Source organism: Diabrotica undecimpunctata, chromosome 2 (assembly GCF_040954645.1).
Source record: "Diabrotica undecimpunctata isolate CICGRU chromosome 2, icDiaUnde3, whole genome shotgun sequence".
NCBI lineage: Eukaryota > Metazoa > Arthropoda > Insecta > Coleoptera > Chrysomelidae > Diabrotica > Diabrotica undecimpunctata.
The window spans coordinates 143730539-143744546 of record NC_092804.1 but is presented as its reverse complement, the minus strand read 5'-3'; the positions used below and the strand labels follow the sequence as shown (position 1 = coordinate 143744546).

Genomic DNA, 14008 nt, shown 5'->3' with positions numbered 1-14008 from the left:
ACGAACTAATTTTTTTCTAGTTTGAATAAATCAGTTGATTAGATGGTATAAGTATGTTTGACCATGTATGAGACACATCGAACTTCCGTTCAAAAGTTATGACGAATAGAAATTTCAGTCAAAATTCACAACTCACCCTGTATATTATTAAACAATGGAAGCATACACTTTTTAAACGTCATTTGTTATTCCCCATAGGGGCCTCCATACGAGGTAGGAAGGAGTATGTGCAGCTCCTCATGACTCACCCTGTATTAAATATACTTGCATATAAATGCTAGCTAGTAAAGATACCAAAAGAGATTAATAAATACATCAGAAATATAGGGGCGGGAATATTTTTATCAGTTAAGAATAGAAGTAGAAATCAGATAACGACTATATTAAACATAGCATTGGCCAATTTTTAGCGACAATACCGTATGTATGGTGAAAGTTAATATCATGTTATGGTCCATCTAAAGACTACAGCAACTGCGTTACGGTCCATCAGAACACCACAATCACTCTAAAGCATATATTGAGGATTAAAGAGAAAATGGATCATAATTCATAGTAGAACATATACAGTTCATAAACATAAGGGGATCATATAGTCGAATAAGTAAAGAGGATATATGCAATCTTAAAAGACCAAAACGAATGATAAATTAGCAATAAAACAACGAACAAAAATAATTAAGACTGTAATAATGGTAAAATGACAGATATTTAATACGAGTATTATAAATAGATATGGGAAGTTTTTAAATAACAGTTACTTGGCTACGATTATAGAGAAAAGGAGAAAAGCTTGTTCATCAATCAATAAGATAGCAAATTTAAAAAAAAAGTAGTATTAAGGCTTGAAAATACAACAATTTTTTGAGTAAATACATGAATCTTAAATATATAGTTGATAAAGCCAATGTTCAAAAAAATAAGACCACTTATGGCCAAAAGTATACATAGGTCAGACAGGCAGAAGTTTAAAACACGTATATCTGAACATAAAGCTAATTTTGTCAACTTGTCAAAATCATTTCAATATTAGCCAGCTATTTAATTGCCGAACTTTGATATTTTACATACGAAAAAAAAGTAAAAAAATTAAATTTACTCGAAATATTACAAATAAACCGTTTGCAAAATACAAATTTGGTTTCCAATTCATCATCATCATCCAGCCTTCATTTATCACGCTGGATATAGGCCTCCCTTAAACTCGCAAAAAATGGAGGAGGAGTTTCCAATTAATAAAGAGGTAGTCACCGTTTTGCAGTGTTTTATCTAACAGCCGTTCCAAAATATTGAAAGACTCCTACTTAAAATGGAAATAAAAAGTTAAACTAAATAATATTTGTAATTTAATTACATTTCTTATAATAATTTTCAACTTATCAATAATGAACTAATAAGTACCAAAACAATATATACATGTGTTTTCCAGAATCTTTGATAATAATAATTATTACGTGACATAATTGAGATACATTGGATACATGATCTTCAAAATAAAGTATTGTAAGTATACACTTTACAAAATAGAGGTAAAATTCTTGTAAATAAATACTAAATTAGAGAAAATATTTAATAATTTTTTATTTTAAAGTTTTAAATGGGATTTAAATAACCAAATTTTAGAGAAATTCTAGTGTCTAAGCGTCCAAGCGTACAATAAATTGATTGTAAGTTTTATTTCTTTTACCCTCTTCAAATTTTAGACCTTTAATTCATTTAATACTAGTTCCTAATCGCTATGTAGGTTTAATTATAGAAATTAGATATTAATATGAAATTAATAATACCGAGCATAGAAAAATCTAAACTGAAGTATGCAACTTCAATTTATGGGTGCGTACTTCAGCCACTTGCATCTGAAGTATTCACCCTGCCATCCTGTTTAGGTCTATTTGACCCGAAAAAAAAATTCTTGTTTTACAAGAACCTGATCCCCTCTGACTTTATTACCTAGTATGAGGTCTTTAAATTGCATACAAGATAAAAATAATAAACATATTAATAAAAAAGTAATTTAATCATGTTCCGAATAGATCTATTAGCGAAGAACGAATAATAAAAGGGAAAAAAATAATAGGCTAAATAATACAGCTATATAACCAATAGACAAGGTGTTAGACAAAGATGCGTGTTGTCACCTGACTTATTCAACATTTATGGTGAACATGTCATAAGGATGGCTTTAGATGGATGGGCAAGTGGAGCAACAGTGGCTGGTATGAAAATCTCCCAATTTAAAATTTGCTGATGACACTACACTTATAGCAGCAAATGAGCAAGGTATGTTTAATATCCTGGTAAATATTCGGACCGTGCAAGTTCGGAAGAGCGACACCTGGTGTCGTAAATCAGCAAAATTTACTGCGCTTTCATGTTAGATCGAGGTTACCGGATATATGTCTAGCCCCAAAAAAGAATAAGAAGAAAAAGTAAGATTGAGGTTATGTCGGTATGTTATTAAAAGGTAAACGTTGTATGTAGTGTAAATACAAATAAATATATTATTAAATTACAGCATTACTGTTAATATGGATGCAATAATAAAAACTGGATTTGAGAAAGTAAATCACCAAATAACTTTTTAACCAAGCACTGAGTCAAAGGGAAAAGCTTTAGTAGTGGCAAATCATGTTAAGAATGTAGAAGAATTAAGAAAAAATGGACAAAGCTATGTAATACAAGCAAGTGTAATTAGACAAACTTCAGTCACCTCTGAGCCATATGATTTTTGGGTTAAAATGAAGTGAGTGTTATGAAACTAAAATTTACACTTAAAAGTGAACCTTTATTTATTATTTATTTCAAACTGACTTTAAAATCGGGCACAAGAATAATGCATAATTTAGGTTATGTTACTTATGCTTTTTTATGATATAAATCCACTTTTCTCTTAGTAGTAATTTGTGCTTCGAAGTTGGAAACAAATAAAACTTAAATTGACAATTTTTTGTTGTATTTTTACAATTTATAACACAGCATTTACTAAATCCCATTTTCTTCAGTGACAGAAGGTGTAAATAAACAAACGAATATGAAATATGACAATTTGACAATTGACAATATGAATTTATGAAATCTACGAAATGTGCAGTAAAAAATGCAAGATTTCTCCGCTACTCGCGCACGATCGTTTCTCGTATCACATCCAAGTACTTGCACGTCGCCAATAGTTTCCGGGTTTTAATGACTGAGAAGCGCCATGTTCTAGAAAAATTTCTTCCTGGCGCTTCGTCTGCAGTTGTGTTACACATCGTCAGAAGCAATGTCGCAAATATTTGAATGTTCTTCCGGATGAGTTAGTACTGACGTTATTGTCAATGGTGGACTTAATGTCAAAACTCGTAAAGATATTAAAAAATAGAGGGGTATAATATGTAAGAGATTTAATATTAGAAGGTAATTGGAGCAAATAACGATTGCAACAAGTAAGAACCAACAAGACATCCACTCTGTTGTAAAATTCTGGATTTAGTTGTCAATTATATCTTCTGTTTTGCTTGTCTTATCAAGTCCCCGTGATGTTCCAATTAACAAAGGAAATTATCAATTATGTGGAAATATCAAAAGCTGAAACAAATTTAAAATTAAAACAGAACATGGTTAGGTATGTACCATTTTTTGCTTTTTTAGTTTGTAACGGTTCAATTGACCGATCGATCGTTCCACCAAGCACATTTTGCAAACCAATCACAATATAATGTTTCATACAATTCTAGAAGGAAAATATAGTCCTATGACGAATTTTTAAGCAGATATAAGTTCAAAATGATAAATTTCGTGATTTAAAGTTGAGTTGAATACGTTAAAATAAGACATTTACAAACTAAACGACGTTTCTAGTCTTATCTTGACTTTTTAAAAGCAATTTGAATTCAAGAATTTGTTTATTGCTATATAAAAATTAAAAATAGATTTTCCCAAATCATGTAACAAATTGATAATAATACAACTATTAACTGTCAATAAATCGTTGTTACAAAATTAATGATCGTTTATATATCAACATGTCAGTTAAAATTGTTTATTCTCACCATTACTATAATTATTCACTTTTGTTTTCCATATGTTACTACAAAAAATCTGTACAATTTTTACAGAATACGCTTACTAAAATAAAAGTACTTGCTAGATTTTCACAAGAACAAGTACAGTCGTTCCAATTTTGCACGAAAAATTTGATCAAAAAAATCAACAAGACTGCTGGCACGTTAACTGTTAATGGAGAATACACGCAATCGTATGATCGACTCTCAGGCTTTTATGACGTTTTTCCGTCATAAACCTGATCAGTTTTTGCATCAAAATGTAACTATAGACGAAACGTGGATATATTAGTATCCTCCCGAAACAAATGATCAACCAAAACGGCTGCGAAAAAGACGAAGAATGCAAAATTCGCCGAAAAGTTAGCTACGGTGTTTTGGGATGCACGTGGAGTCGTCTACATCGATTATTTGGAAAAAGAAAAAAACAATAAAGGTACCCGCACACTTGATCGAACCGGCCGGCAACGGAATGAACGCTATAGATCGAAATTAAATGCCGTATAGAACAAAATGCAAATTTACAAAAATATGTCTACAAAATTACGTCGGCTTAGTCAGTCGAATTACATATTTCATGGAAGAAGAACAACAAATTAAACTTACAAAAAGGAAGCGTAATAAATGGGTGCCCAAAATTTGTAATAAACACGAAAACACGGAAAGTGAGTTTGCTTTTTTATTTCCTTAACTGATCATCAAGACAAATTTCATCAATACTTCCGGTTCGCCAGGCCTGTATTTCTACAAATTAACCGTGAAAATCTTCCATTTCGAGTTTTCGTAGCGGTTCGTTTTCGTTCCAAAGGAATCATTTAAATACAGAAAAAGCCCATCATCTGCGTGCTGCGTTCCATTGTCGGCCGGTTCGGTCAAGTGCGCGCGTACCTTAACTAGAGCTTATTGCCATCGTTATTATAAAGCCGGAATCAGACAGCTTGTGGAATAATGCTCTTCGCTGGTTAACGTCGGCAAGAAGAAACAGAAAATCGATATTAACGATCAGAATAAAGACAACTGTTGGCATTCAACGTTACTGTGATATTAGTAAATATTTTTTGATAAATGCACTCGACCTACCCTAAAATGTAGTCAGACCATTCCGATGGTGAGTATTAAGGGTTAAGTCTGTTGTATGCCATCAATTTTATTAAGTTGAGTAATTTAAAAATGTGAAAAATTCCAACACAACTTCGTTAGACCACTCCATAGTAAAATTACAACGACACTGGCCGTACCTTTCCAACCTGCGTCCGAAGGATTGACATGTGGTGCATTAGCTTTCGATTCTTTTGAAGCGGGTCGATTTACCGACAAACAACAGGATAGCACGCGCTGACCAGTTTTGCCCTATAGGCCTATAACAGTGATCGTAAACCACAAATATTGAGAAGAAATACGGTATTCCACGTTGTGTTGCTTCCCGTCTGTATTTTGTCTTTTTCTACTACGTATTTTCTATTTCTCTTCGCCGACGAAAAACGCCAATCCAAGTTCTGTGAGAACGCTCCTTAACGATCGAGCGAATAAATTAAAAAAAAATGTCCTCATTTGAAAAAGAAAAAATTCTCTTAAACAATGCTTGCGTGTATATCTGCGCATATATGTTAATTTGTTTTTATACCTTTTTCTAAGGATTTATTGAACAACCCACGTACATTAACAGATAATTGTACTGAATTAAATAAATTAGATCTAAAATTACAATTTTATGAAACGATTTTAAACAGATTAACGATATGATGTGAAATTGTTACGTAATATAAATTTTAACAATGCTGTCATTATTAGTAGTTTTTATAAACAAATTACAGGCAGAAGACCAGTAGAAATTCCAAAAATAACTTTTGTTTAGGTTTGGTGCAATCACAGACTGAACAGAATATAATTTTACATAAATGTTAGAAAACTGCAGTGATTAGTTCATATAGGGAAAATAGAAATAGAAAGATATAGAAAATAGAAATGGAATTGAAAGTTTGCAACTAAATTGTGTTTAAGCAGTGAATACAATATTTTATTAACAAGTCTTCGTTAGGCAAAGAAAAGCCTTACGCTTAAAAAAAAATATTTGTTGTAGAATGGCAGATCAAAGGCAGCTGATGGAAAATTATATTAGTAAAGTGACATAACGCTCTTATTGGCAGTTCATTGCAAATGCACATCTTTTCGTAAATTTTGACTTTCGTCCAGACGAGTCAAAAGCAACAAAAGTAGTCCACGCACGCAAACAGATCATCACGAGCTTGTTAAAAAAAGAGATATGTGGCCACGATTTCACTAGGGAGTGGTAAAACTGTCAATGCTGAATGGTATAAAACCATTTGTTTGATGAACTCCGCAAAACAACAGGAATCATCGCATCTTCTCGCATCACGACAGCTCGTATAACATCCTGGAATTTGAAGGCCAAGAACACAGATTTGGGGGGCCATCCCGTATACAGTACTGACTTGACATCATGTGATTTCTTTGCGTCCCCGAGAACCATAAACAATTTAAGTGGTAAACGTTTTAAGACACTGGATGAGGCGGTCGAAGCATACAAAAATATCATTTCTCAGAATCTATCCTGGACTGGCATACTTCGATGATTGGTTTAATTGGGTTTGTTCGAATACAAAAATGTATTGATCTTAATGGCGAATGAATCCTTTGAAAAACGATAAGGATGACTTTCTCAAAAAATATGTTTTGCTTCTATTATCTATGCAAAACTTTTAGTGCATATGATTCAGTAAATGTTATACAATAATAAAAAAAGGTTCTCTAATTTTTGAATAGTGTATTTTAAAAAAAGTTTTAGTTTAAGAACTTATATCCCACAAAAACTCAATTGTACACACTGATTCGTTTCTTTACAATTAACTTCTCTAAGATTTTAATTTTACCTCTTTTTGTAAATTTAACTTTCTAGTTTTAATAAAAACATAATTACTAATATATGTATTATAAAAATATATGCTTACAGAACCATATGGAGAGCTATCGTGGTCTTGATCAAGTGGTGCGTGAATTGGTGAAGAAAAATCGACATTTGTCAAATCAGGCAGAGAGCCAGTGTTTGCTATTGGTATTTGAATTATACTAGGGTCGTGTGCTGACGGATGTATACTAAAAAATAAATAAAAACATATTACAAATAGTCAGTATCCTATTTTAAATCATACATTAAAATTTCTTATATCAAATACCATACATAAATTTAACATTTCAATTTAAAAATAACAATAAAAACCTTTATTTCCAATTTCATACTTGTGAAACTATTTTACTGTTTTAGTTCAGTGTTCATTTTATGCAAGATTCGGCGGTCTTTTATAACCAGTACATTCCGTTTATTTTTTTTCTTAAAAAAAAGGTTAAAGCTAATATTGTAAATAAAAATGTATATGATCTTTCATAATTGCCATATCTTAGTATTACAGTTTGCAGAAATATTTCGTATATCAAGGAAATGCAGTGGTCTTAAACAGCCTAGTAGCGCATTTTCTTATGTAGCCCCAGGCTGTGGGGGAAAAAGAGGGTGATTTTACACTGTAATCCAGGAATTTATGTAATGTGGCCTAGGTTATAAAGGGCAACCTCAGGAGCAATCCCCCAGTTCATTCAAACAAAATTCAACTTTGAATGCTCATAGGATTGCCAAAAAAAAATGGTAGATGGCTAATTCTTGTTTCATTCTCTTCCTAAAGCCGTAGATTTTCATATTCCACTGGAAAATAATAAAAAAAATGTACCCTACAAATTTCTAATTTGCAGTTTATTGTAATTGGCTTCGAGACGAAGATTTAAAAAAAAAAAATTAAGAGTTTTCTACGACCAATCGAAGCCGAGTTAGTATAATTTTTTTTAAAAATCACAGAGGCTTTATTAATAACAATTAAGAAACGAATCTGGCGACGCTCGGAAAAATTTGCAATATCTCGGTGAAAAATGAGCCGATTTCGATGTTTTAAATCTGGGGTAGCTCGTCGATATAATAACATCTGGAATACTTTCACCCTTAAAAACCACCCCCAACCTCCCTAAAAAATGTTTTTTAATATTCAAATTTTTTTTCAATTCTTTTACTTTTACAATACTATTAAACGTAATCTACTACCAAATTATTATTGAGAACATTCCCATGAAACATCCTCATTTCTAAAAAATTAATATTCTGTACATTCAGCAGTATGACAATTTTCGCAACTCCCTCCAGTACAATTTTCGCACATTTTCGTACATTTCAGGCCGTGTTTACGGTATCCGCAATGTTTGCCACATGCGGTTTCGGTGCTACATTGAAAAAAGGTAATCTTTATTCGTCATTTTTAACAATAAATAATGATTTTAATTTAAGGAGAATACAAATACTTGAAAATATAGGTTTTTAAGTAGTAAATGACGCCAGATTTGTTTCTTAATTGTTATTAATAAAGCCTCTATGATTAAAAAAAATATGCAAACTCGGCTCCTATTGGTTTTTTTTATCTTCGTCTCGAAGCCAGCTACAATAATCTGTAAATTAGAAAGGCTACATAGGGGGCGCTGCAGCTCTAAATGTTTAGGACAATTTTACAACTTCATAAATAATTGTTTTCAACGTAGGTTTCTTCCGCTGCATTCACTGTTCTACGCATTATGTTTACGCATCATCTGCGTATGCTGCTAATTGGGTAGGTTTGTTTGTAAGTATGTTATTTCCGCTCACCGTCAACCGTATAATTACATATTCAAGAACAAGATTAAAGAGCGTTGAGGCCAGTCCGTCGCCTTGTTTCAGTCCTTGCGTTATCGTAAACGTATCAGTGATCTGTCCCTGAATACATACCTGTGCTTCTGTTTCTGTCATTGTCATTTGCACTAGTCTTATTAATTTTGATGGTATGCCAAATTCTTTCAATATATTATGTAGAATTGTTCTATCTATTCAATCATAGGCTTGTTTAAAATCTACAAAGAGATTGTAAACGTCCATGTCATATTCCCATGCTTTGGCTAGTATTTGTTTAACTGTAAATAGTTGGTCAATGGTATTTTGCCTAAACCCTGCTTGATATTGATGATTTTTTCCGTGAGAGATTGGAGTCTTCGATTAATGATGTTTGTGAGTATTTTGTATCCCGAACAAAGTAAGGAGACGCCTCTATAATTCTTACACCACAGCTTGTCTCCTTTTTTATGCATGAATAGGTCAGATTATACTTTTCTTCCATTGTTGGGGATTTCTTCTTCTATCAATATCTCTCGTATTAGCAGGTACATCTGTTCTGTTAAATTCCTTCCTCCTTGCTTGAGTAGTTCTGCCGGTATTTTATCTATTATCGGTGCTTTATGGCTTTTTTGTATGTGGATTGCCGTTTGGACCTCCTCTAGCGTTGGGGTCTAGTTAATTCATTTTCTTCTCCATCTTCCCCCAGTTCTTGTTGTTGTACCTCCTGCCGTGCCTGCTGCTGCCTCTGTTGTTGTAATGGTAGTTGTGTCCCTTTGTTTAGTAATTCCTTAAAATATGTCCCCTATTGACGGTACTCTCTAATTTGTCAGTATTACTAAGTAGTGAGAAAAATTACAGTTTTGGAAACACTGAATATTAAATGTTATCATGGATTTCTTCAAATGATGAATTTGCAATAGAAAAGGATACTCATTTGTAAAATGTAAAATGATATTTGAAAAGAAAAAACGTCAATATTCCAGTAAATTATACAAAATTTCGACATCATACGATGGTTAGAATTATTCTTCCTTTTTTTGTCAACTTACGCAGATATCGTCGATCGACAGTCGGCATAATACAAATACAAAATTTTGCGATTATTTGTCTTTTTTTTTTCTTTCTTTACAATTGCCCAATTTTATACCTAAGTGTATTACGTGTATTCTAAATATTTTCTAATGTTTTGTTTCAAATTTAACCATTAATACTCATATAAACATAATTCCCTACTCTCGCGTGAAAAGTGATTCATATAAATTTAGTTGTTTTGTTTTTCTTTTGTAATGTATTTTTTAACTCTAAAAACACTTTTCTATTGTTTCAAAAAACAAGTGACAAATATAGAACGATGACGTTTATTGGATAATATATTTTTGCTGCATTTACATTATTTTATTTATGTTGTACTATACACGAGCGAACGAATAAAATATCACGATTTTATTTTTATTACTTACTTCCTACATAACAATAATAATATTAGGTAGTTGATAGTTCTATTAAAAACGGAACCACCTGTGGAGAAACGATATCGAACAAAACAAATAAAATTTTTATTACATCACTTAACACAAATCCCATTTTGAAGCAAATCACAATAAATTTATATTTCCTCTGACATTGCAAGTTATTTCTGGGGAGTATTAAATAAAATCAATGCTTCAATTCTATTTCAGGCTATTATTTTTTCAACAGTTTATACGCGTAGGGGGTAAAGTGAGATGATAATAGATTATTTTTTGGACAACTCTATCACACAGAGCCCATTCGATATTTAACTCAATTTTTATTATAAAATATACTGTATGACATTGAAATGCAATACCCATTAAACATCAAAACATTTTCAGGTATTTTTTTATTAACACGGGGACTTACATAGTACATCGAATAATAAAAGTTTCAACCCATTTCCTTATTCTTTACCTGTAAATTTCAATGGGGCAGCCCCGGGGCATTTCTTAAGTAATTTAATTAGGTACATTCCGCAAGTCTCCAAGATGTGCTTCGAATAAGATGATTAATATCTTCGTTGTGACTTTCATGTCTCTGTGACGACACAAATTCATTATGAAGCCATGAAGAAAATCTTACCCTTTTTTATGTTCCAAAAATGTTCAATGAGTAAAATATCAGGAACTGAAGCAGGGGGCAATGGTAACACGGGAGTAATAAAGAAACCTGTTAGTGACTACTATTGGCATTATCCTATTGGAAAAAAAGGTAAACTGCACTCCATACGATAACTATTCTAACTATTCGGGTAAATGCTGTCCCTGTTCAAGGCACAATTGAATTTTCCTCCTTTTACCACGTTTTCGACGAACTCTTTCTCCATCATGGGCTCACAAATAAAATCTAGGCTTGTCACTGAGCATAATTCGATTCCTTTTCTAATCCCACTGTACATATTCTTGACACTATTCCTGACCTAAAGGCAAAAAGTCTGTCTCTAAAGTCATTTACTGTTTAGAGGCGTTTTTCACGGTATGTAGTTCTACGAATAGCCTCAGTACCACTACAAAGTTTTCTTCATTTGCTCTGTGGTTCAGTCAGTCCAAACGATTTATCAATTTCGTTAGTGGAAGAAACGATCTTTATGTGGACAAAACTGTGAAAATGTACAGAAATCTCATTATCAGCGTTTCTTAGCTTTTCGCAAAACTTTTCAAGTAATTTGGTAAGTTCTGCTTCATGATTTATGTGATGAAACCAAAATCTTGTGTTATATTTTCCAGACGCCATCATGGAGCCTCAGAAAACGGTCGTGTTTACGACTCGGTAGTTAAGTGCTGTAAAAAAGTGTCAAAAAGTTGCACAAAGTGGTCTTTCGTGTGCGAAATGTGGAACGTTATCACATAGTAGCTGCCTGAAGCAATTCTTCGTCTAGCCATTCACGTCCACATCTGAACATAAGCCTCTTCAAGTCTTCCTTTCCATTGTTTTTTATTGTACGCTACTAGTAGCCAATTTTTCCCGGCAGTCCTTTTCAGATCATCTGTCCATCTCGTAGGAGGTCTACCTCTGGGTCTTTTGTGTTGGTATGGTCTCCAGGTTAAAATTGATCTGTGCCATTTGTTTAGATCGCTCGTAGCTACATGTCCAGCGTATTCCCATTTCAACTTTAATGATTTTTGCACCACATCGGTGACTTTGGTTTTCTGTCTTATCCATGTGTTTGTTTTCTTGTCCTTAATTGATATACCTAGCATTGCTCTTTCCATCGCGTGTTGAGTGACTCTAAGTATATTCATATTCTTTTTTGTGATTGTCCATGTTTGTGCCGCATAAGTTAATATCGGAATAATGCATGCATCAAAAACTTTAGATCTAAGATGTAATCGAATTTGTTATTTCTGAGTATATAGTTCAGTTTACCGAATGCTGCCCAAGCTAACTTTCCTCTTCTTTTTATTTCTTCAGTTTGAATTTCCCTATTTAGTATTATTTTTTGTCCTAAGTATATATATTCTTCAACTTTTTCTATAACTTTATCGTTTATTATTGTCACGGTGTCTTCGGAGTGCATGACTTTTGTTTTGTTTAAATTCATTTTCAGTCCTATTTTAGAAGATTCGGTATGTAGTTCTAAAAGCACGGTTTGCATTTCTTGTAGGTCAGTAGCTATCAGGATTATGTCATCTGCAAATCGTAGATTACTGAGGTAGCGGCCATTGATGTTTATTCCCTTATATTTCCAATTTAGGTTTTTAAAAACGTCCTACAAAACTAAGGTGAAATTCTATGGTATCGAAAGCTTTTTCGTAGTCTACAAATGCTAGGAAAACTGGAAACTTGTATTCGTTACATTTTTCTATTAATATTTTTGTGGTTAACAGGTGATCGGAAGTTGAATAGCCTTTTCTAAAACCTGCCTGTTCATATGGTTGGTATTCGTCTAATTTTCTTGTTAGTCGAGTAGTTATGACTTTGGTGCGTATTTTAAACAGTTGTGACAGTAGGCTGATGGGTCTGTAGTTTTCCAATTTTCGACTATCACCTTTCTTGTGTAATAAGATTACTTTAGAGTTGTTCCAGCTCTTAGGGACTTTGCCCTGATGTAAACAACTGTCCACAAGCTTAGTTACAATTGCAATTAGTTCCTTACCTCCTTCTAATATCATATCTGTGGTAATACTATCTTCTCCTGCAGCTTTATTTCTCTTCATGTTTTCCAATGCTGTAGTTACCTCTGAAATTGTTGCTTTTGGCATTATTTCTGATCCAACATTTTTTATTAATTTCCGTGCTGGTCTCATCTCATCATCTTGTTGATGTGTTCTGTAAAGTTCTGTGTAAAATTCTTCTATTCGTGTCAGTATGTTTTCTCTAGTTGTGATTTCATTTTCGTCTTTTCCCATTAATGATATCATCTGATGTCGTCCTAGTGTCGGTCTGAGGCATTCCATACTCTTATTTTTTTCAATAGTTGCTGTTATTAATTTTTCGTTTTCTTTTCTTTTTTGTTGTCTGATTCCTTTTCTAATCTGCCTATTAAGTTCTCTATATTCGTCGGTTCTCCTTTTGTTAGATTTATTTAAGATCTTCCTTCTTTTTAATTGTTGTAATATTTCTTTGTCTAATTCATTGTATGTTGTTTTTGGGTTTTTCAGTTGCAGAAGGCTTTTATTCACTGTTTCGGTAATAAGGTTATTCAAATCATCAATATCATTGGAGTTTATCTGCTGCATGCTAACTTGATTTAATGCATGCGCTATCTTTTTATTAAATTCACTATTTCTGATTTCTTCAGATGTCCAATTGTATCTTTTTTCATGTATTCTTTTTCTTTCTAGTTTTTTGTTAATTATTAGTTTTGTTTTTATTAGTCTATGGTCGCTTTCTAGGTCAAACTGATTTAATACTGATACGTCTCCTACTAGGTTTCTATTCTTCGTTAAGATATAATCTATTTCATTCTTTATCTTTTTATCGAGGCTCATCCATGTCCATTTTCTGCTTGGTTTTTTATTGAAAAAGGAGTTCATTGAGTACATGTTATGTTCATTCATGAAATTGAGAAGCATTTCTCCTCTATCGTTTTTTTTTCCGTAGCCATAGTTACCAATTAAATGTTCGTAATCTTCCTCTTTTTTGCCCAATTTAGCATTAAAATCTAATAGTATTTCGTAATTTGCTTTATTTGTATCTATAGCTGTTCTTATTTCATCATAAAATATTTCTACTTCTTCATCGTCGTGGCTTTTGGTCGGAGCGTATACTTGGATCACTTTCAGAGTGGTTCTTTTATTAATCCTGATGA

The 14008-nt window shown here is 32.6% G+C and overlaps 1 protein-coding gene across 4 annotated transcripts in view; it reads right to left on the bottom strand.

Annotated features, from left to right (window-relative positions):
* Crtc (CREB-regulated transcription coactivator) overlaps window positions 1–14008 on the bottom strand; it is a 211480-nt gene that overhangs the window by 72417 nt on the left and 125055 nt on the right. For all 4 annotated transcript variants that reach the window (XM_072523620.1, XM_072523621.1, XM_072523619.1 and 1 more), the window contains exon 4: window positions 7013–7157. In XM_072523620.1, coding sequence (XP_072379721.1) covers window positions 7013–7157 — 145 coding nt within the window. The remainder of the gene's footprint in view (window positions 1–7012; window positions 7158–14008) is intronic.